Below are 23,288 nucleotides of genomic sequence, written 5' to 3'. Positions count from 1 at the left end.
AAGTGCCCGTCCTGTCTAGTGCTCCTTGTCTTCATAGCACCTAGACGTTTGCACAAGCATGCATGACCAACTAGTTCAAAACTGAAGCTTTGCTGCATCACATTTTGGCAAAGCCACACTTTCCCAAATCTAAAGCCACTGTATCCAAGACAAAATCCAGATTACTGATTTATGTAACTGAACAGATTGCAGGGTACATAGTCCTCATTGTTTGTGCTGTTTATGCACTCTGCAGAGGTGAACCAACTCGTCCAAATCAAGGTATTGTTGCTGAACAGTGTGTATAAAACTGACAACTTTATGTATGAATAGTTATGAAACATGTACTATAGTCAGCATCAGTTAGTACAACTGCACAGAATATTTTACGTAAGCCACTTCTTCAGCCATTTAAAGGATCAAGCAGGGACACTGCAATATGTGAAGTGATCAAATATCAAATCTCAATAATGAGCATGAATGTAATGATATATTATCAGCGAGCAACAAATATGCTGCTAAGGAAAGTGAAGGCAAGTCTTCTAGCTCTAGTAATATTCAGTGTTCAACCATAACAACTAGTGTAACAAAGGTATTTTACATCGGTTCCAACTGCACGATAAGAAGGTTCAAATTCGTTACACTTCCCAATTCTTGAACCCCCGTGATAGGTTATAAGCGTAGCTGCTCGCTGTGAAAGATTATAAAAACAGAAATCGTATAAAATGTGTAAATTTTATTTCAGCTGGTGTTTCATGTACAATCATGTTTTGTGCCTAATCATCCCGACACTAGTTCACTTCAGGGTCTTTTGCTGTCTCAGAGAATGCGCCTTGCCTGAAAAGGCTGAAAACTCGTCTTTAGCCTTGGCCTAAAGGAGATGAAAGAAGCACACAGAAAGACAAGAACAATGTTTCAGTCAGAGATGCACGATACCAATGCTGCCTATTACCTACATAACAGCATTACCACTTACGCATTAAAACTGCGAGAAGCATGCAGTAGATATTCGGTCAAGTATGTACGAACTATAAACATAAGTAAAATACAGTATGCTACTGTGTTTTTTCTAAAAGAACTTCTGGTGGAAAATTTAAGCATTGCATTTCTCAATAGAAAATACCCAATACTAAGAATGCTAGAGCAGCTACTATCAACAACAAAAAGAACCTAGCGAAAAACAAGCCGAGGGTCATACGTACAACTTAAAACAAGACAGAGAATTCATTATGCATTCTAGCAAGCCCTGTCCACTAGTAAACACACTTGGACATAATGCGTGACTTTCAAGCCGTAATACAGGCAGACAGCACATTGTGAAGTATCTACCAATGGCATTGCCTACGTCCAAAATTGTGTAAGAGTTTAGTGCTGCCCAAAATTTGATAAGACAAGGCTCTTTTGCTACAAGACCTAGGACAACATTCCAGAATTTTCTAATAGAGTAGGTGCATCTAGCTGGAAGCAATACTTAACAGGAGTTATCATCTGGTGAAAATAAGACACTAGCAAGGAGGCAAAAAAGGCATGCAACTGACAATATTAATGCATATTTGACTTTATCCTCATCTGATGATGTGGTTATGACTGTGACTGTATAGCTATTGTGGCTGCAGTCCATGGCAATGATCTATTCACAAAGAACTGCAATGACAGTGACGCTGCCAGTAAGTGCTTCATCCTTGACAATAAAATCTTATAAACTCACGTCTGTATCCTCTACAGTTGGCCGAGCTGTCCGGATGAAACGCAGAGTGCCAATGACGTAGTCATAGTCTGGAATGCCCCTGCAAAGTGAGAAAATGATCAGGACATGCATTAATGCTGGGCTTGCGTTAACTGAAAGTGTTAAAAATGGCTTCGTTAAGATGCCTCATTTTGTGAGTGCTTCAGCGTTCATCGAGCAAATAATTACTGCGAAAATCTGCAAGCCAGAGAATGTTTCACTGAAGACAAGAAGCACAACCCACCTGTAAGTACTACATAGTAGCACAAAAGAAAACTAATACAGATTCTTGAGACGTAAGGAAAGCTTTGCAATGGAGAAAGGTCTGTCCTAGAGGAGTATTCCTGTGCAATCACTTTCGGTGACACAATCGTACCCAAGATTTTATGCAACTACGTTCTGGACATGTTGGAATACACACAGCCAACAACATACAGGCCGATGCTGGCCATACTTTCTGGCCAGCCTAGCCAAAGGTACTTAACCCACAACAGGTGACCACCCTTTCATCTTGGCTCTTCCAGAACTTTTGCAAAAGACAGACAGCTCACTTCACATCATACAGCATCATCACCCTATAAGGATAGCCAGCTGTCGACACACTGCCCTGAAAACACTGCTGAGAATGGTGTGTTACAGTAGTGCTATCCTCCAGAGTTCCCCTTTCTCTTGCTGTATGGATACTGTGAAGCAACGGGTTACGCCCTATCCGTGTGCACACAGCATGAATAGGGCGTAGCAATTGGTTATCGCCAAGGTCGCTGTCGAAAAAGCACTTCTTTTGTACTCTAAGCATTCTCCTGCAGGCACTTTCCCACACCCATTGAATGAGTGCCCACTTCAATTACAGTCAACACACGCAGCCGAGCTGATAATCCCCAGTGGGCTCGGCATCTGAGACCTGCTGTTACCCTCAGCATAGTGTTACAACCAGAACAGTGCATTACATGGAAGAGTTTGTGGCTGCTTATTATTTCTATTTGGTACCAGCTATGGGAAAACTAAAGTCTAGGCAAACAATTCTCATACCTTTAACTGGATAACTGCACAGAATCTTAAGAGAGGTACTAAGAGGGCCCAAAACAAAAAAATTCATAAAGTGAAAACAAAGGAAAGTTAAAGAAACCTTTTGGGAATAGTCTTGACCACACTGTTTGCAGCTGCTTCTTGACACCGAATCTTGCCGTCAAGCCTGTTCCCCGTGCCACTGAATGCCTGAAACAAAGATATAGCAGTCTAACTGTATCAAAGCAATCAATAAAGCATAACCTCTTCGTCAAAGTGACCAAGTGTGTTCGGGTAAGGCAGGGGATCGTAAACATAATGTAATGCGCACTTGCTTAGCTCCTCGACTTAGCGTAAATGTTTATTTCACTATCTTCTCTTAAACTGTCGGCACAGAGGCAACATGTAGCTTGAAGCACACATTGAAAGAGCTGTGTCAGCAAATTTGCAAAGACACAGATCGTAAGCCGTTACATTGCCGCATGACAGTTGGTTTATAACTGTTTTATGGCTGTGATGGTTGGCAAACGGATGCCCACACACAGACGCGCTCACTCACCAGACATGCCCGCACACACGTATGCAAGCGGAATGGTACCTTGAGCATGCAAGCACATCACAAACACAAACCCACTTCATGAGAGATAACTCACCACAAAGCCAGTGGGCTCCGTCTCAAAGGCAGCATAGTCCATCTGAAAGAAGGCAGCAAGCATAATATAACAAGAAACACCGAACTCAATGACAGAAGAGCAAACCAAAGTTACAATTCTTCCCTCTGGCTGTAGCATGTGGCGACTTGACCATCACAAAGATAAGGCTCCTGTGCGACATTAACGAGTAGTAATATCTAATCAGTTTAGATTGACAAAGTATCCTTTGAAAACTTTACTTTTGTTGATTTCGTGGTTGATTACTCAGAGAGGAAATAAAGGACTAGCTTTTATTTCTTAAGATTTAGCAGCGAAGTCTCAAGGACCGTGTAAGAGTATTGTCAAAGATTTCAAAGTTTTTTTTTTTTTTTTGCACTTGGGCACTTCTGGAGCATTAAAAATCACTCAAAACAATGTACAGCTCCTTTAGAGGACAATGTGGTCAATCTTCACCAATAAACAATGAAATAGGCCTAAGCAGACACCCCTGAAATCTACGACATCGCAGTGAAAAGGTACGTAAACTTTAAAGCAGCATCACCACTCATTAGCTTATCAACATGGTTTAGCATGAGGAGATTTGTTTGTGCTGTCATGGAGGGTAACTAACAAGAACAGACCCACTTGGTATTTTTCTCTTTGGAGTCTCATACAATCACCCGTTACACGCATTCTGAAGTGCTGAAAAGCGTAATCGTGTTGGTCAACTTACGATTGCTATACTGCAGACTCCGTGGGAGCATGTCCTGCACTCAATGCCTCGAAAACAATTCTCATGCAATCAGAACTACGGCTACTGCAGTCTTGCATATCTGCAAGCCAGCTTTCTTCTCTTTTTGGAACCTGATGAATCTGACTGAAGCCGAACACCATCAACAATCCCAACAGATGCAAGATAATGAAGATAGGCTGGATAACGTCATCATCTTGCTTGTGAACGTCGCATTTTCTTTTTCATGGTTTTTCACCTTCAATCACATGTCCATTGGCTAATCTCTCATTGCCAATAAATCCGTACCATCACACTCAGCGAGAGACGAGAGTTCAATTGTCCCCCGAAACACAGCTTACCTCTGCCTCTTTTTCCTGCGCCTTTGGAGCATTCCTGGACTCAGGTTCCTTGTACCCAACCGGGGGTGCAAAGTCAACCTGCGAGAGGCGTGAGCTAGGATATTGCCACCAGGCACAGCTTCTAGTTACAGTTAACACGCTCTAGATCTTCAAACATAGCAATCGCACGGCATCCAGATCGACATCCAACTTCAATCAAAGGTTTATATGTCTATGAAGCCTTTGAATGTTATTGACACTTCATGCGAACTTATTAAAAAGGCTTATAACACCTTTCCTTCGGAACTGAAAACACACTGGAGTCAGTACAATGTGTTTCAATTAATATATTTTCATATAAATTTTTTTAGAAGTGTTTATTACTAGAGACATAAACAATGCAATGCTCTAAGTACTTTATTCTGTTAATGGCTTGTAGATGTGAAATTAACATGTAAGCATAAACTTACTTTGCATGTTTACATGTCGGTGTTGCTGCCACCTAGGCAGGGGAATTGTATGCCATGCAGTCATGCCATACCCAATAGCCCCCTCCCTCCGCCTCCATCAAAGTAATTCTGAATGCTAGTCAAATACCCTGGTTGCAATGATGAGAAGACAGACTTTGATCAAAATAGATCAAAGCCTGTCTTCTAACTTCAATGCAAGACACACACAGATTGTGCACAACGCAATTAAAAATGCCAAGTGTTTACAAAACTAAGAAGGGCATCATCGTCACCAGTTCTCTGGGAGCATAACCGTAGTGTCTAGCGTATGTAAGGTGGCGGTGAGTCTACTCACATTCATGTCACACTCTATGATGGACACCGCCTTGCCTGGCTTGGTCTCCAGCACGCACAGTTCGTAGTTCTAGGAGTGAGGACAAACGAAAGATGGCATGGTCAGAGCCAGAACTACGCACTGCAGTGCTCTATGACCAACCTTGTTGTTGTACTCGATGGCAATGATGTCGCCGGTCGACAGGCAAGCGAAGTTTCTCAATGCATTTTCCAAGCTGAGTGGCTTCTGCTCAGGAAAGTGTGCCATGCCATGCAGACAAGCACCAACAATGTGCAGTATGCTGTTAGAAAATTTTCAAACTCATGAATCTCAGCATTTTCATTGGTCAGCTGTGCTTTCAGTGTCATTCGCAGCTGCTTAACTGACAAGAGATAATAATTGACTTCAGCCAATTCAAACTGTTTGGCCCATTTCTACGCATGCCGCTGTGTGTCATTCACCTAACACAAACATGGCATTGCTGATTAATGATTACTAAAGGGTCCACACTGGCGCTAAATAAGGACAGACCAAATCATACAAAAACTTGCAATAAAGAAAAAATATTCAGTGTCTGTCTGCACAATCAACTTTACATCAGATTCAACATCAGGTTGACACATGAACCGTTGAACGTGTAGTTATGTTACTGTCTCCCTTCTCAACCAAATGAATCTAACAGACAATTAGGGCATGCCCCCTAGTAAAAAGAGTGTTCCAGACTTACCCCCTTGGCTACGAGCGGCAATGGTTAACACTCCCAGGGATTATACATACAGAAATACCCAATAAAGTGGACAGAAGCGCATCGGACGCACAATTCGAAGGTTGTGGGTTCGAATCCCACTGATAGAAAGGGTGACTTTTCGTCCACTTTAATTCATTTCCATTTACGCCATATTACTACACTACAGCTAAAGACAAATATTAATGACCCCTATGCTTTCCCTGGCCTAATTGTACTTGGGATTCATTTGGTTGTGTAACAAACAAACGAGCCCCTTGAAAAAATTCCCCTTCTTTTGTGTCTCCTTTCTCAAAGTACGCTAGTCACAAGCGTTCCTTTCGTTGCCTTTGCTATGTCCTGCATCACAATCACCACGGTGATTGCTCAGTGATCGAACAAGCACTGCATTTGCAAGGATACACAGCCTTGGGATTTGTGATGTCCAGGAAGTCCACTGAAAGGGGCTGAAACTTGGAAAATGTGGCTACAGGAAGCGTGGCGCTCTCTACTTGGACTATGTCACCCTCGTCTAGCAGCAGGTTCCTCTGCATCTGCACAGACAAGAAACAAAAGTATCAATAAAAGCACTTCATAAGCTTCATTCTTTTTTGCACGCACGTGCCAAAGAAACTACTTCTCTTCATTTTCTAGTCTGTACTCATGGGAATCAGCAAAGTTGAGGTCTTTTACTAACGTAATAATTGTTGGGGTTTTACGTCCCAAAACGAGGATATGATTGCGAGGGACACCATAGTGGAGGGCTCAGGAAATTTTGACCATCTGATGTTCTTTAACGTGCACCTGTATCTAAGTACACGGGCCTCTAGCATTTCGCATCAAAATGCAGCCACCGCGGCTGGGACTAAATCCCGTGGCCTTTGGGTCAGCAGTCGAGTACCATAACTATTATAGCCCCGGGGCGGGTAATTTACGTCATTTGCTTTAGAAAGGCGAATAACATGTTGATCATCTATTTGTCATTGTAGGTAGTGAAACACATTACTAAGGATGGATGCAAAAAGGACAAACCAGAAAAGGACATGCTTACCCAGTACGGAAGGTACACTTTGCCTTCATCAGCGACAAATTCGAGAACACCGCAGTGGGTTTCACGGTTTGACTTTTTGTTGGTCAATTTGAACAACATTGGGTAGACAATGTTGAGACGTGCTAGAAGAAAAAAAAAAAGATTGTCCGTCATTTTTACTGAGGAACACTGCACACATAAATGGCTGACGAGATGGTTAGGAAACCGTTTTCATACAGATATTTCATGACACATCAACTCTCTATACTTCTAGTAATTGAAGCATGATGTGTCATTATAACTACCCCCATTCCCCATTACGGTGAACAACAAGCAGCGATTATAGCACTTCACCAAAAGCATAATACGCTGAAGAGTGGGTGAAACCATTGTAGAGTGAACCAATGTGACACTCTGTAGTAACTAAATAGCAACAACAGAGAATGGTCGTTGAAGGTACAACATGCTACTGGAAGATACATACACCAGAAAGTATACTCACTTAAATGATCCAGTGCAGATGGGGGCATTATAACTGGAACGCAATGCACAATACACTTAGCATTAGGTTTCCGAATGCATAACAAGAATCATAAAAACAAGAAGCAGTGTATGCGAGCTGTTATGGTCTATAGGTTCACCAAAAGTAGCACAGAAACGCTGAAGCATTATAGGCCACAGTTTAAAAGACACGAAGACACTTTCGTTGAGCACAAGGAATGACTTAAAGATGAACAAGGGTTGAGCGCTGTGTCCTGTGTGTTCACTGTCCCATTTTTCGCGCTGCTCTGCCACAGTGTTTAAAAATAAATTTGCTGGAAGGAACGGGCTAAGATGGTACTTACTCTTTCCTCCTCTTTCTACGTCTTGCCGCTCATTTCCAGGAAGCATCGACACGGAGTACGACCGGTACTGAGTGTTAAACGGCCGGGCGAGGTGATCGTGAAACATGTTGAACGGAAACTGAAAACAGGAAACAATGCACACGAAGTTTAGCAACGTAGAATTGGTTTCTTGGCAAAGGATTCCAACTGCCTCACTGAACAATACATGTCTGTTTCGTTCAATCCACAGAAGAAGAAGGTATTACGGAATCTTGAGCTAGTTGATTTCGCATTAGGTACGGTAAAGGAGCACAAAAGACACGGACGTTAAGTGAACACGTGTCGATATGGAACACATCTTCCTACATGTTCATGTCTTTCGCTATGCTTTGGCGTTCCTAAAGCAGTATTTTAAGAACACATTATGTACCCCTCGTAAGTGACATTCAACGACTTCAGCAAGTCTGCACGCTTGCAATACGTCCGGAGATATACGTGTTGGCAGTTCAGAGACGCCAACGTAGATCCAATGATTTCGTATGCAGAATACGATGTTTAAATGTGTACTCTAGACACCTTGTACTCTAAGAGAATCCCGATAACCTCTCTTATTTGCACCCCCCTCCTCCCAGTCCCTCATTTTTCTCTATATTTATTTCTTTTAGCGGACCGAGATAGCTTGACAGCAAGCTTCAATGCGTCAACACAGCTAGCGGCTCCATTGGAAGCGCTTGCGTCACATCGCATTAACAGGACAACGCGAGCGCTTCATATTCAACAGAGACGAAAAAATTGGTTTCTGGGCAGATATAGCGGATATTTAGGATGCACGTTAGACAGTACAATTTGCAACGGGGGATTCACTAGTACAGACGAGCGTTGTTTACATACAACCACTTCTCAAAACAAGCGCGCAAAATGAAGAGTAACAACGATCTACTGAAAAACTGCGTTCGTGTGACAGTGCTACAGTTAGCCATACGTATTTTGACACATTTTTGGCCGGTAAAGTGATGAAAGAACGCTGACTCATACCATTTTGAAAGCGAAGACGATTTCACGAGAACGGCCATTCACAAAAAACCGAAACAGCTGAGCACAGTGTTGCCTAGTAGGGTTCAGTTTTGCGCGCATTTTGGCCGCTGCCGTAACGCGAACTAACGCAAAGGAAAGAAAACATTGTCAAGTTATAAATCTTTTCAAGAAACGCGCTTAAAATACAGATTGCACCCTTCGGAACCTTTTTTATGTCACACTGAGAGCGCGCACGCCATTCATGACCGGGAAGTATCGGGCGAGTAAAGTAGATGACGATTAATTAACAGTATTTGGGAAGTATTTATGCCACGCGACTATTGACTATAGTGTACTAGAATAATTAGTACACTATAGTGACTATACTATTGACCTTTTCTCCTGAGAGGAAAAATGCCGCCATGCTGGGTCGCGCGCGGGAGTACAAAGGCTGACGTCACAGACTCGGCAGTGTATTTTTGGGGGTTCACCATCTGTGAAAAGGTGACATCTACCGCACGTGCTTTCCTTGCATCACCGCGGACCTGGCACTTCCCGGTCACGAACGGCGCGAGCGCTATCAGCGTGACGTAGCATTATTGATAGGAAAGTGTCAAGAGAGCCGAGTTTTCAATATATGACGCAAGATCCAGCGTTTCTAGAAGTTTGTTCTAGAAATGTTGGCAACGGCGGCGCCAGGATTTTGAACAGCAAAGCTGTTCTTGGTCGAGCCTTTCATGTCCGGGATCCGTGGTAATTTAACACTTAATGGGGCATCATAAACGGGTATGCGCTACAGACATTGGGTAAGTCCCACTACTCACCACTGGTCCACTAATAATGAAGGTAACAGTTAGCCTAATGTGCCACAGAAATTTGTGTGGCCTATCAAAAAACTATATGATCATCATAAACGCGTATTTGTCACAGAAATTTGGTAAATCCCACGACACGCAACTTCCACTAAAATTGAAGAAGGCAACAGTTAGTCCAACAAATGGCGTGCGCGTTACCATAGTCACACCACTGTCCCGTGATACTTTGTGTTTATAAAAACCACCTCAAAGCGTAACAAAGTGTGTTTCATAAAGAGCAGTGATACAACACATCTGAAAGACTTGCAAAGCATAGAAATGCGTTAGCCTGACGAAGGGAAGGCCACTAGCTTCGCTGTTTCATCGGTGTCCGCGAAGCGGAGCTGATTGAATTTTTTTTTCACTGGGGGGGCACCCACGACAAGTTAATCGTTCAGGGACTTTGGTGAGTCCCTTCGAGGGGGCTGGGAGGCGGGGAACTTATGCGGGGTGCCTTGCCCCCCTCTGCCACCGCCCCTGGGATGCGATTATTGTTCCGTCGCAGAAAAACCTCGAAGTGATACTCCCAAAATACTTGGCTTTTAACAGCGAAGCCGTTTAGCAAATCGTTCCTTGTGAGTCGATCGCACAAAACTATCATCGTCTTAACGGGTATGTGCCACGGTGCTGCTACCTGAGAACGAGTACGCAGAGAGAGAGAGAGAGAGAAACAAACAGAGAGACGGAAGGTATGTAAGATATAAAGAAAGAGAAAAATTCTTGCCGAAAAAAAATTTTCACGAGGCTGTATTTGAACCCGCGTACCCTCGATCCGAAGGCGAGCGTCTTAACCCTCGGTTATCCAGGCACGCTAGCAGAGCATAGCATAGCCTTTTACAGTAAAGTATAGCAAGGGTGTGGGAAAGGGAATTAAGCATGACGAGGCGAGATGTGATTGTGAGGAGGAGGTAAAGGAGGAGGGGAGAGAGCAAAGCGTAGCACAGAAATAATGAGAAAGAGAGAAAGAAATGCAGAAACAAAAAGACAGACAGAGAGAACATCAACAAAAGAGAGAGAAAGAAATAGAAAGAGAAAAAAGATAGAAAGAAAGAGGAAGCAAGCATCGCGTCGTCTAGCGACCAGATACCGCACCACCTGGCCAAGCCGCGCATACGCAGTAGCTAAGCCACGCCCACCGACGGAGACATCGCGGCAACCTCCAGTCTAGTGCATAGCCTGGCTGCGAGCTCCGAGGAGGAAGCCGCGCATCTCGAAGCTAGACGTGTCGGTTGACGGCAAGGACTTGGTTGACGGGGCGTACGAGCGGCGATGGGTCCATGCTTCGCTGTGCGAAGCTTTGCGCAACTTAATGCAAACTGTCCGCAATTTTTTTCTTACTCTAAGAAAAGACCGAGAAAAAGGGGCGTCTTTTTGTCTCCGAACAATAATCGTCATCTGGCTTGCTCGCCTTTCCTTTCTTGAAAACCCGGCTCCCGTCACTTTCCTATCAAGAATGCTATGTCACGCTGATAACGCGCGCGCCGTTCGTGACCGGGAAGTGCCGGAACCGCGGTGATAACGCGAGGAAAGTACGCGAGGTGGATGACGATTATTGTTGTGTAGCAGAAATACTCCCCAAACACTCGATTTTTTCTTACTGTGTACACTCTAAGAAAAAAGCGACTATTTGGGGAGTATTTCTGCCACACAACAATAATCGTCATCTGGCTTGCTCGCGTTTCCTTTCTTGAAAACCCGGCTCTCGTCAATTTCCTATCAAGAATGCTATGTCACGCTGATAACGCGCGCGCCGTTCGTGACCGGGAAGTGCCGGAACCGCGGTGATAACGCGAGGAAAGTACGCGAGGTGGATGACGATTATTGTTGTGTAGCAGAAATACTCCCCAAACACTCGATTTTTTCTTACTGTGTACACTCTAAGAAAAAAGCGACTATTTGGGGAGTATTTCTGCCACACAACAATAATCGTCATCTGGCTTGCTCGCGTTTCCTTTCTTGAAAACCCGGCTCTCGTCAATTTCCTATCAAGAATGCTATGTCACGCTGATAACGCGCGCGCCGTTCGTGACCGGCAAGTGCCGGGACCGCGGTGATAACGCGAGGAAAGTACGCGAGGTGGATGACGATTATTGTTGTGTAGCGGAAATACTCCCCAAACACTCGATTTTTTCTTACTGTGTACACTCTAAGAAAAAAGCGACTATTTGGGGAGTATTTCTGCCACACAACAATAATCGTCATCTGGCTTGCTCGCGTTTCCTTTCTTGAAAACCCGGCTCTCGTCAATTTCCTATCAAGAATGCTATGTCACGCTGATAACGCGCGCGCCGTTCGTGACCGGCAAGTGCCGGGACCGCGGTGATAACGCGAGGAAAGTACGCGAGGTGGATGACGATTATTGTTGTGTAGCAGAAATACTCCCCAAACACTCGATTTTTTCTTACTGTGTACACTCTAAGAAAAAAGCGACTATTTGGGGAGTATTTCTGCCACACAACAATAATCGTCATCTGGCTTGCTCGCGTTTCCTTTCTTGAAAACCCGGCTCTCGTCAATTTCCTATCAAGAATGCTATGTCACGCTGATAACGCGCGCGCCGTTCGTGACCGGCAAGTGCCGGGACCGCGGTGATAACGCGAGGAAAGTACGCGAGGTGGATGACGATTATTGTTGTGTAGCAGAAATACTCCCCAAACACTCGATTTTTTCTTACTGTGTACACTCTAAGAAAAAGCGACTATTTGGGGAGTATTTCTGCCACACAACAATAATCGTCATCTGGCTTGCTCGCGTTTCCTTTCTTGAAAACCCGGCTCTCGTCAATTTCCTATCAAGAATGCTATGTCACGCTGATAACGCGCGCGCCGTTCGTGACCGGGAAGTGCCGGAACCGCGGTGATAACGCGAGGAAAGTACGCGAGGTGGATGACGATTATTGTTGTGTAGCAGAAATACTCCCCAAACACTCGATTTTTTCTTACTGTGTACACTCTAAGAAAAAAGCGAGTATTTAGGGAGTATTTCTGCTACACAACAATAATCGTCATCTGGCTTGCTCGCCTTTCCTTTCTTGAAAACCCGGCTCCCGTCACTTTCCTATCAAGAATGCTATGTCACGCTGATAACGCGCGCGCCGTTCGTGACCGGCAAGTGCCGGGACCGCGGTGATAACGCGAGGAAAGTACGCGAGGTGGATGACGATTATTGTTGTGTAGCGGAAATACTCCCCAAACACTCGATTTTTTCTTAAGAGTGTACACTCACAGAATAGATCCAGTAAAAAGGGCGTCTTTCTGTCCCACAACGATAATCGTCATTTATTCTGTCTTCCTTTCCTTGCATTATCGCCGCGCGCCCGGGACTTTCTGGTCACGAACTGCATGTGCGCTATCAGCGTGACATAGCATTCTTGGTAGGAAAGTGGCCAGCGCCGAGTTTTCAAGAAAGGAAAGGCAAGCAAGCCAGATGACGATTATCGTTGTGGGACAAAAAGACGCCCTTTTTACTCGATCTATTCTGTGAGTATAGAGTGCACACACTAAGAAAAAGATAAAAAGGGCGTTTTTTGTCCCACAACAAGAATGCACATTTGGTTTGCTTGCGTTTCTTGTCTCGAAAAGTGTGCGCTGGCCAATTTCATGGCAGGAATGCTATGTCATGCTGATTACGCGCATACCGGGCGCACGGCGATAGTGGCACGCGAGACAAATGACGATTATCGTTGCGGGAAAAAATACACGCCTTTAACTCGCTCTATCTTTTTTTTTTTATTTTAGTGATAAGACAAAAAAAATAGTCGTATTTGCCGTACTTTCATAAAGCGAGGACAGGGACAGAAGAAGTGCATGGAAGTTTCGTCACAAGCACAGATGCCAATGCCTGCGACGTGACAGCAAAATACAATTCACAGCCGGGATTCATTCGATGGTGAAGCGCGTGTTGTGATACCGGTACAGGTATCGGACCACACCCGTGTCCGCACAATGAGGGAAGCGCGTTGCGGCGCGTTCGTACGGACGCACGGAGGGACAGCGTTACACAGGCCAGTCAAAGAGCTGCTTCGCATCTAAAATAGCTCTACGACGCGGGCCTGCCTCACCTGTCGTTCCCCGCTCGCGCGCTCGCCCCGAGAAAAAACGCGGCCAGGGCCACCGGGGCGGCACGACGCGCTTTGCGTTTCCCTCTAGTACGGCCGCGGTGTTCAATCACATTTTAACATGCCGCGGGATGGCGACCAAGTTCTGCGTCCAATATGCGACGCTCTTCTGGCTATCGCAACTCGTGCCCTGATTACGCTTTCACCGTTAACTACTACAGCTACCACAAGGGTTTGTTTAATCATTTAACATGGACGTTAGTCGTCGGGATGGAGATGTACCACCAATCATCAAAGTGGGTGCATACACATTAAACGGTGCAGCCAGATATCAATATACATTGTGATTACGCGCTTACCGGGCGCACGGCGATAGTGGCACGCGAGACAAATCATCAATGGCTCTTATATCAATGTACAGTAGACATTCAGTTACTCCTGTAAGGGCACGCTTTCCTTTCGTGTTATTCCGATTCCTATGACGGAGGGATCAACCATGTTTTTAAATCTATTTAATACCGTTGGAGCCATTTTTTCCCTCTCATTGCGGCAGTTTACGCTGTATTTCAAGCGCCTGTTCTATCACAAGCGAGAGTGCAATTGCTTGTGGTCAGTAATTTTCTATAAATTAAGCTAGACAAGGTCGTCTTTTGTCAGCAGCGCTGCTATCAAGCATCTGCCTCCAAATTATGGGACATCAGAACTGACATTTTCTTTATACCCCCTAACTTAGGGCAGCCTTTCGGCGCTACTAGGGGAGGGGAAGGGGGCAGGATAATACTCCGCTACAATATTTCTGGGGGCCGCAGCCCCCCGTGTCCCCTGACCCCCCCCCCCCCCCCCCCAGACCACCCTGAAAATTAAACTTTGACGCCGCCGAGCTAAGCAGACTCCATAGAAATAGTTCCCTCGAGGTTTCCCCCACTAAAGGAGTCATAGGCGTGCGCATGGTTCCCCGAAAGGGGGGGGGGGGCGAAAGTTCATCGCAGCGCCCCCCCCCTTACTAAGTCAATGTACGAGGCAGATTTCGCCCCCCCCCCTCTTAGGCGACTAGGGGGCGCCTCCCCCCCACCCCCCGCGCACGCCTATGAAAATACTTACGTCATCGAAGCCGCCCGGAGTGAGATCCTGGCGCCAGCGATGGAAACATGGAATAATACCAGCATTTTTTTACGAGAGTTTTTTCCGTGTCTTTATTTTACTTGTCGCAGGCAAAGACCTGCCTTCTGGATCTGTGTTTCGCGTTTTCGAGGAGTCGGGCACGCTGTTACTTTCCCTGAAGGCGTGCAGCTGACATCGCCTGTCGGTCACCAAAGCGCGTCGTAGAGATGCGCCGATTCGACGCCAAGAACGCCTGCCATATGCAGGCCAAGAAGCCGCTGTGTATGTACCGCATGGCGGTAAGTTTGTGACGGTGCGTTGCGATGCTCGGATGTCACTCTATGGTGGCGCGCCTCTTGCCGAGTGTGTTGATGACAAGGATGATGCTGATGAGGGCCACAAGAGCAACCAGCGCGTACGTCAGCACCTGTTTCTCCTGGGCTGGGATTCGTAGCCGGTACGCCCTGGTACCAGACCGTGAAAAAAGACATCCACAAGAAACGTTAAACCTTAACAAGTATTCAAGTGAACCACAATACCAGTATACATCTTGCGTGAACACTCCCCAAAGGATGTAAGCCCCCATCATGACATCTGATGTCGGTGTAAGACCATTACAAGGTATACGGCATGTCCAATGAAAACAACATCGAAAAACAAAATATAATACCAATGAGTAATTCCATTAAAACGGGAGACATTGCACTATCCGGGACTAACAGGTAACTTCCAGGTTTCCGGCATGAGCGTTAACTGTCACATTGCTTGTTGCGTTTTCTTGCAAACTTTGCACGCTGCCAGATCACGAAGTGCATGTAGGCTATAGGCGTGACGTAGCAGCGACCGCAGACTTTTCGCGAAAGGAATGGTCGATCACAATTATTGTTTGAGGACAAAACGAGCCTCAAAGGGTGTGAAAGTTTAGCGTGTATTTCACGATCGAGCAAACTACACCTTTACTCTTTTCGACCGGCGACAGTGTGCACTTTAAGAAAAAATCGCGTATTTGAGGAGTGTTTCTGCAACACAACGATAATCGTCATCTGGCTTGCTCGCGTTTACTTTCTTGAAAAACCGGCTCTCGTCACTCTCCTATCAAGAATGCTATGTCACGCTGATAACGCGCTATGGTTCATTACATTTGTATTCAGTTCTATGGTTCATTACATTTGTATTCCTATGATTCAGCAAGCTATATTCAAGCGTTGCTCGACCCCGGAGGAATGCATTAACGAAAAGTTACGTGTGATATTCACATCATTGCACCGTAAAAGGCACTTCGTTTCGATCATACTGACGTATTTAATACTGATGGTGCGCATACAACTACTACACTTACAAAAACACGTCGATCCACCTTGTAACGCTTGGCTCAAAGTCATAAAACACAGCAGAGAAGTACTCGCTGGCTGCTTCGTATGAAACCGATTCCTACAAGGAGTGGAATCTGCTGAATATTTTGTATCCTGCTTTCTATTTTGTTTTTTGATCAATACGTCTGAACGCACCGTTTGTAGAAGGCCCTCTTCTTGTCTCCGTGGCAGGAGCTGGTGGGCGTCATGCGGGTAGGGCTCGACGAGTCCTGCTCGATGTTGCGCATGACGACGCTCGAGCGCTGCTCCTGTTGCTGCATCATGATCTTGGAGCGACTCCTGGACAGCCCCGGAGAGAGACGCGCGCCCCCGCAGCGTGGTGACTGGTTGTACCCACCGGCGGTGCCCGCCCGGCTCGGCTGTCCGGTAACTTGCAGCTGGATGGGCAGGATGTACCGAGCCTGTGGACTCTTCCTGCCACACAGAGGACTTCCGCGAGACTGCAAGTGCTGCGGCGACTGTTGCAAATTGCGGCTCACAGTGGACATGGTGGCTGACCGCCTCGGTGGTGCAACGCCGCCGCCGCCGCCGCCACCAGCGCGGCGGTAACCGCCTCCTGCGTAGCGTTGCGGAAAACTCTGGCTCAGAGAGGACGTGACGGGGGCAGCACCAGGCGGACCGTATCGGCACACCTTGTTCTCCGTCACGAGGCGGCTGCCTTCTGCGTTCTTTAGGCGCTCCAGAGACTGTTGGGACGTGACGGTGTAGCGACCGTCGGTCTCGTAGAAGGTTCTGTTTTCGTAACGGGTCGGCTCCTCGTCTCTACGGAACGGCAGTTCGCGGAGCTGAGACCGACGAGGCTGGACAAGCGTTTCCTCGTCTCTACGGAACGGCTGTTGCCGAATCTGAGACCGACGAGGCTGTAGAAGCGTCTCCTCGTCTCTACGGAACGGTTGTTGCCGGAGTTGAGACCGACGTGGCTGGAGAACCGTCTCCTCGTCTCTAGGGAGCGGCAGTTGCCGGAGCTGAGACCGACGAGGCTGTAGAAGTTGCTGTTGATAGTGCTTGCTGCGACTGATGTTGCTGTTGCTGCTGCTGCTGTTGAAGTTGCTGGTTGTGCTGTCGAGCGGTCGTGATCATGTTCTGAAGCACGGACGGCTGCCCGCCGTTTCTCTGTTTATCTTGCGCTTGGGGTTCCTTCTGGCGAGCGGCGATGATCTGCGGCGCGATCTGCTGTGCAATCTGCTTGGCGATCCGTTCGGCTTCGATGTAACTAGCATTACGGTTGGGACTCTGGTAGCATCGAGATCCCGCAGCTGCCTGAAAAATGGACGAGACGGACCTTGGCGGCTTGCACATCATGCCGCCCTTCTCACGACCACCGCAAGGTGATGGAGGTCTCTCTCCGCTCATGCGCGTCATCTCTGGTAGCGGGGGCGGCGAAGGCGCTCGCTTCTCCATGCGCTGGCCGAGGCGGGAGCTTTCTGGGCGCTCGTTGTAGACGCGCTCTACGTATACCTTGTTCATCTTGGGCTTTACATCGCCAAGCAGTTCGGGGACGTCCTGCATGGTCCGGGCTGAAATGTTCGTGTCCGACGTCACCATGGTGCAGCGTGCCGATATGTGCGCCGCGTCATCGTCGTGCGCAGCGTGTTTACGAGAAGGGCCGCGCGAGTGAGTCTTTGCCGGTGACTTGTCAACGTATGCCCTCGCGGTGCAGCTTATCGCTTCGGGATTCGAAGCCGGGCCGATGATGGACACGTTTGTCTCGCTGCTGACGCTGTACGAGCTAGTGCTAGGGGCGGCCCCCTTCCAGCGCCTCTGGCGTCGTCCGTGCACGGGAGTCTCGCTCCGTGCTGCTCCGGCACTGGGAGTGCGGCGACCGTGCCCTGGCGAACGGCTACGGCTCGTGGTAGAACTGGTGCGGCCTACAGATATGGTCAGACTGCGCGGATAGACGCCGTCCGAACGGGCGCGCTTGGCCCGTTTCTTGGAGCGCGACCGACGTTTCGACCTGGACCTGCCGCCTTCCGAGCTGCTCGACGATTCTTGCACTTCCGTGACGCTCACCTTTTCGTCGTCGGACTGCGTGACGCGGAAGGCTTTGGTCGTTCGCACGCGCTTTCCGTTGATCTGGCGCTCCTGAGTATTGTAAGAGGCCATAATCACGCGCTCTCCCTCGCCGCCGTCGGTGTCGAAGGACAGAGCCCCCTTAACGGTTTTCTTTCGATCGGTCTGAATGCTTTTGTTCGTGTCTTGCTTGGCCGTCTGGCTGCCCTTTTCTTCCTTGACGACTTGCGGTCGCTGCGGTATCAGGTAGACAAGCTTGTAAGGGGAGTCAGGGCGAGTGACCAGTATCTTGGTGTCTTCGTCACTAATCTTTACTTCCAGGTTCTCGTTCACTATGTTTGCAATGTCGTCTTCAATGTTCTTTTGCAACTCTTCGAAAGGCACGTCGTCGCAGCATGATTTAGCCTGCGCGCACTCTTCACACTGTATCAGCGGAGGTGGCGGCGGGTCGGGAAGGGAAGGAGGTGGCGGAGGGATAGGCTGCTGGGGCATGCCCATGCCACCCATCATGTAAGGGTTCATCATACCAGGCGGATACATGAACGGCATGCCGGCGCCTGGAACAAACGGTGATGTGCCAAATGTCTGTGTGTCCGTCGCTCTTTCGGGACTTCGGTTCCTCTGCGTGGCCACGTCATCTGTGTCGGCTTTTACCTCGATGCCCTTTGAATCCTTCGCTGGCCTGTCCGTCTGCGATGTCGTAGATATCGGATCGTGGCACGTCGTTTGAACAGCAGTTGATATTTTCCCACTACTTTCTTCAGACTCAGTCGTGGATGACTGATCCTTCTGAGTAGTTACCTTCACACGTTCGTCGATTCGGACGCTGCGAGCGGTTTGGTTAGCATCATCTGCGTCAGATGGCAGCCCCACCGTGTACTGTTTGGTCCACTTGACGTTGACGTCACTATCCGAGGAGCTCACTTCTATCTGATCCTTCTGGTCTATGACAACGCTCTGTGAAGGGTCATACATTTCATTTTGACCAGCCGTCTGCTGGGGATAGCCGTACTGCTGAGCGGGCATCGCTTGCATCATGGGCGGCTGCATCATGGGCTGACCCATCTGCGGCATTCATAGTGGGAGCCAATTGTGGCATCATGGGTTGTCCCATCGGTTGCATCATCGGTTGTCCCATCTGTTGCATCATCGGTTGTCCCATCTGCTGCATCATCGGTTGTCCCATCTGCTGCATCATCGGTTGTCCCATCTGCTGCATTACGGGAGAGCCCATCATTGGCTGCATCATCGGTTGTCCCATCATCGGTTGCATCATGGGTTGCATCATTGGCTGCCCCATGGCTTGACGGTACATCATACGACTAGTTTGGCCCCCCGGGTACATCATGTCTTCCTATGTAAAGGACGTCCTCCGTCTCCTCGTCGTACATGTCTCCTTCGTCGGCGTACCCAGGGTCACCTTCATCGTCATACATCATAGGACGTCGTCCGCCGCCCATTACCAACTCGTCCTGAAACATAACCTCGAAATCTTCCTCCGCCGGGTACACTGAACGTCGGGTCCTGCGACGCTTCTCATTCGGGTACATAACCCGGCCTTCTTCGGGCTTGCACAAAACTTGGACCGCCTCGTGTCTCTCGAAGTACGGGTCGTAGTCGTCCTCTTCCACTTCCATCTCCAACATAGGCGGCCTGTACGGGCGCCTCGGTCGCGGTCCGTAGATCTTTTCCATGCCGCTGTCAATAACCCGCTGAAAACTCTCAGGCAGCCAGCCGCTCATGCGAGGCGGCTGTTCTTCGGACGTCGTGGACAACTCTTCCTCCTTGGTGTAGATGGTGGCCAACATGACTTTCTCGCCGCCTTGTGGAGCCAAGCCTCGAGCTTGGGGGGCGCCGATGTCCCGTGCGTAGGCCATCTTTTCATCCCGCATTCTGTCTCCACTGGTGCCCGTAATAAACCCCGGCCTTTCGTTGATGCAAGCTTGGTTCGCCGTCGGGACCGACTCTCTGGGTTGGCTGGCGACTGGAGACACGGTGCCGGTCGCCTTTCCGGCTACGACGTTCTCCTTGGACGGAAGCTTCATCGGCGCACCTCCAGGAGGCTGTTGCCCACCGGCGCCGCCGGCAGGAGCCTGCGGCCCTCGCAGTGAAGCGTTCCGGTCCGGCGAGGGACCCCGGACGTCGTCGGTCATGCGCATATTCGTGTCGGTCTTGATGTTGGCTGAGGACGCGAACCCGCTGGCAGAAGCCCGCTGCCCTCGCAGTGAAGCGTTCCGGTCCTGGCGAGGGACCCCGGACGTCGTCGGTCATGCGCATATTCGTGTCGGTCTTGATGTTGGCTGTGGACGTGAACCCGCCGGCAGGAGCCTGCTGCCCTCGTGGCCCAGCGTTCTGGTCCGGCGAGAGACCCCGGACGTCGTCGGTCATGCGCATATTCGTGTTAGTCTTGATGTTGGCCGAGGACGCGAACCCGCCGGCAGGAGCCTGCTGCCCTCGTGGTCCAGCGTTCTGGTCCGGCGAGAGACCCCGGGCGTCGTCGGTCATGCGCATATTCGTATCGGTCTTGATGTTGGCTGTGGACGCGAACCCCGACTCGCCCTTCTGGCTGGTGGTCTGCTCTCGCAGCTTCTGTTCCAGCAACTCTGGCTTGTCGAGGTGCTGGCCGATCTTCTGCAGCCGTGCTTCCTCGTGTTGTAGGAGGCTTGTCATCCCGTGCTTGCCGCCTTTGTTCTCCGCGGTCTCGACCGGGGGAGGAACATCTTTCTTGCCCAGAACGTCGCGCTGGTAGGCGGCCTCCTCGTTTTTTAATTTCTGTGACACATTTGTTGGCCGATCAGGGACTCCGGACTTGTTGTCCGTGATCACGGCCGCCATGTCGGTCTTGCCCACGGCCTTCTGTTCGGCCATGGCGGCTATTTGCTGAAAAGTTTAGAAGTGTGGGGAAGGAAGGTCGTTCACGTTATTCGTTTAATACAAGGAGTTGCTTGCAGTAAATAAGTAGCAAACCAAGTCATAAGATGCCTGCACCTTCCACACAAGGAGTATGACATTTTAACACACGTGAATGGCACATTCCGCCTGACCTTTCGCTACTTATTCATTTCTAGCACACTGAGCTCCTATATCCGTGTTGTTCTCTTTTGTATTGTCTCCTTCTTCCTTTCTATATTCTTTTCCTCCCTTTTCCTGCTCCCCCGTGCAGGGTAGCAAACCGGGTGCAACCTGGTTAACCTCCCTGCTTTTTCTTTGCCTTTCTCTCTCTCTGTATTGTCTGGTTCCCTTCTCTACTGTCCGTGTTTGCATGCCTCAGTTTCTTCCACGCCGGCATATTTCAGTATAGCGCAATTCGCGCCGTAATAAAACTATGTGAGCGATTTGCTAACGGTGCAGCGAAAGGACGTGCCAGTTTTAAAGGGCCCGTAAACATTCTCTAAAAATACGAAAAACGACCGCGTTATTCTCTTCTGACGTTTCCCGTCACATCGACACTAGTCGTGACGCCAGAAGTCTGTTCACGTGACGCCTTGCGCAATTAAGCTTTCCATTACACGAGGGATATCAGTTGTGAATTGTCTCCTGCCCTGCTTTGCCATGCAGTCGCATTAACGTACTTGAACTGGTATAGCACATTACGGTGAAGAAGAAACGGCCGAGCAGACCGACACAAGAGGACAGAGCGCTGTCGGTCTGCTCGGCCGTTTCTTCTTCCCCGTAATGCGCTATACCAGTTCAAGTACGACGAACCAACTCGCCCAATCTTCAACACTTGTGGATAGCATTAACGTCCTGCCTTGTCGCGCATGACTATCGTGCGCGATCGACTGATTTCAGTTCGTTTTGCACATTTTCGACAGCGCAAGCGGAGATAACAGGGTGTGGCCGAAATGCGCGAACTCCTATAGCCTCAACGCTTAGTGCTGGCATTGTCCACGTGTTTTAGGGACGTAGCTCCTCCTAGTCTAACCTTGTCACGTCTCCGTTGTCCGGCGTAAACGGATCTCCCGTATGATGCAATAGATGGCGCTGTCTATTGTGTGTACAATAGAAGTACATACAAACTGCAGTTCAGGGACGATATTCTAGATGGCGCTGTACACAATCTGTGTCGTCATCACCATTTCTCGTCTCATTTCCTAGATGGCGTTGGTCCAATAGAATTGTGTGCAATATGGCGTTTGTGTGAATCGACACTAGATGGCGCTGGAAGTGACGCTGCTCTCCGATTGGCTGCTGCGCGGGGATGCGCGGGGAGCGAGCGCCTCTCTCATTCTCCTGGATCGTCGCCGTACGTGTCGGATCGTTGGCGGAGCATGGACGATGCGCAGCGGCGGGCGCTCGCTTGGCGGCAGCCAGGCGGATCCCGTGACGGTGCGCGCCAAGGACGCCGCTGCGAAACGGGCTCAACGAGAAGCGAATGCCGAGACCATGATTGCTTCAGAAGCTTCGCCCAAGCTCTTCATCATTCACCCATGGATATGCTGTAATTTTTTATGCAGAAATAAGCGGCGAGGAGGAGATGGCGCCTGCTGGAAAGATATCGAAAGCGAGAAAGAAACCACTCTCTCGTCTGAACACGGAATAGTTTAGGGGCTAAAAAGCGAGAAGCAAAGATATACATCCGGCGACGGCCCTTTCTCGAGGAAGGCCGCAGTGCGAAACGCCCCCCGTCGGCGCTCTGCGACGCGTAGCGCGGAAAATGTACGCGGCAAACGGCTAGGACGAAAAGCGCTGGACGCTGCCTTCGATGCGCGACTTACTTTGGTCGGCTACCCCGTCGGAACCATGGCGAAAACACAAAACCCAGAGCGGGAACTGAAGCAATCGCGGCCCCGCTCGCGACGGCAGCCTCGAGCGCGAGCTTTCGACGCGCGACCGCCGCAACTTCTTCGTCGTCTCATCACTGCGACAGAGAAATCCATTCGGCATATTGTAGCTGAATGTCAAATAATCACTGCAGGATTGAGGTAATAAAAGCAGAGTGCAAGACTCGACAAGAGAGACAAGAAGACCGGACGAGCGCCCGTCTTCTTGTCTCTCTTGTCCTGTCTTTTTTGCACTCTGCTTTTACTACATGACGGTGAAACAACCCACCCAGCAAAGCATTCTACGAGGATTGAAGCTTCCTTATGCGTAGGTTGTGCAGA

The 23,288-nt window shown here is 48.6% G+C and overlaps 2 protein-coding genes across 2 annotated transcripts; both read right to left on the bottom strand.

Annotated features, from left to right (window-relative positions):
• Positions 1-700: 700 nt before the first annotated feature.
• On the bottom strand, positions 701-8,913 carry LOC119389687 (ubiquitin recognition factor in ER-associated degradation protein 1). Its single transcript, XM_037657049.2, has 12 exons — positions 8,810-8,913; positions 7,796-7,913; positions 7,453-7,485; positions 6,972-7,093; positions 6,344-6,474; positions 5,359-5,431; positions 5,218-5,286; positions 4,435-4,512; positions 3,364-3,405; positions 2,832-2,920; positions 1,688-1,766; positions 701-850 (listed from the first exon to the last, which is right to left on the bottom strand). Exons 1-12 carry the CDS (start codon positions 8,906-8,908, stop codon positions 776-778), a joined length of 1,008 nt encoding a protein of 335 aa, XP_037512977.1. The 5' UTR covers positions 8,909-8,913; the 3' UTR covers positions 701-775.
• A 6,213-nt stretch (positions 8,914-15,126) lies between these two features.
• On the bottom strand, positions 15,127-23,025 carry LOC119391098 (uncharacterized). Its single transcript, XM_049415151.1, has 6 exons — positions 22,902-23,025; positions 20,436-21,063; positions 19,509-20,365; positions 17,200-19,257; positions 16,309-17,168; positions 15,127-15,264 (listed from the first exon to the last, which is right to left on the bottom strand). Exons 2-6 carry the CDS (start codon positions 21,049-21,051, stop codon positions 15,135-15,137), a joined length of 4,521 nt encoding a protein of 1,506 aa, XP_049271108.1. The 5' UTR covers positions 21,052-21,063; positions 22,902-23,025; the 3' UTR covers positions 15,127-15,134.
• Between the last annotated feature and the right edge of the window lie 263 nt (positions 23,026-23,288).

The sequence above is a fragment of the Rhipicephalus sanguineus genome, chromosome 4 (assembly GCF_013339695.2).
Source record: "Rhipicephalus sanguineus isolate Rsan-2018 chromosome 4, BIME_Rsan_1.4, whole genome shotgun sequence".
NCBI classification, from domain to species: Eukaryota; Metazoa; Arthropoda; class Arachnida; order Ixodida; family Ixodidae; genus Rhipicephalus; species Rhipicephalus sanguineus.
The sequence above is the reverse complement of the archived record's forward strand: the minus strand, read 5'-3'. Positions and strand labels throughout refer to the sequence as shown.

Excerpts from the sequence above, each read along its gene's own strand:
- LOC119389687 (XM_037657049.2), bottom strand. The coding sequence starts at position 8,908 with ATGCGCGCAAAACTGAACCCTACTAGGCAACACTGTGCTCAGCTGTTT. Across the intron at positions 4,513-5,217 it reads TCATAGAGTGTGACATGAAT|GTTGACTTTGCACCCCCGGT; the intron begins GTGAGTAGACTC and ends CGCCTCTCGCAG. Across the intron at positions 2,921-3,363 it reads CGGAGCCCACTGGCTTTGTG|GCATTCAGTGGCACGGGGAA; the intron begins GTGAGTTATCTC and ends TCTTTGTTTCAG.
- LOC119391098 (XM_049415151.1), bottom strand. The coding sequence starts at position 21,051 with ATGGCCGAACAGAAGGCCGTGGGCAAGACCGACATGGCGGCCGTGATC. Across the intron at positions 20,366-20,435 it reads CATGACCGACGACGTCCGGG|CCAACATCAAGACCGACACG; the intron begins GTCCCTCGCCAG and ends TCGCGTCCTCAG. Across the intron at positions 17,169-17,199 it reads TTCAACAGCAGCAGCAGCAA|CAGCAACTTCTACAGCCTCG; the intron begins CAGCAACATCAG and ends AAGCACTATCAA.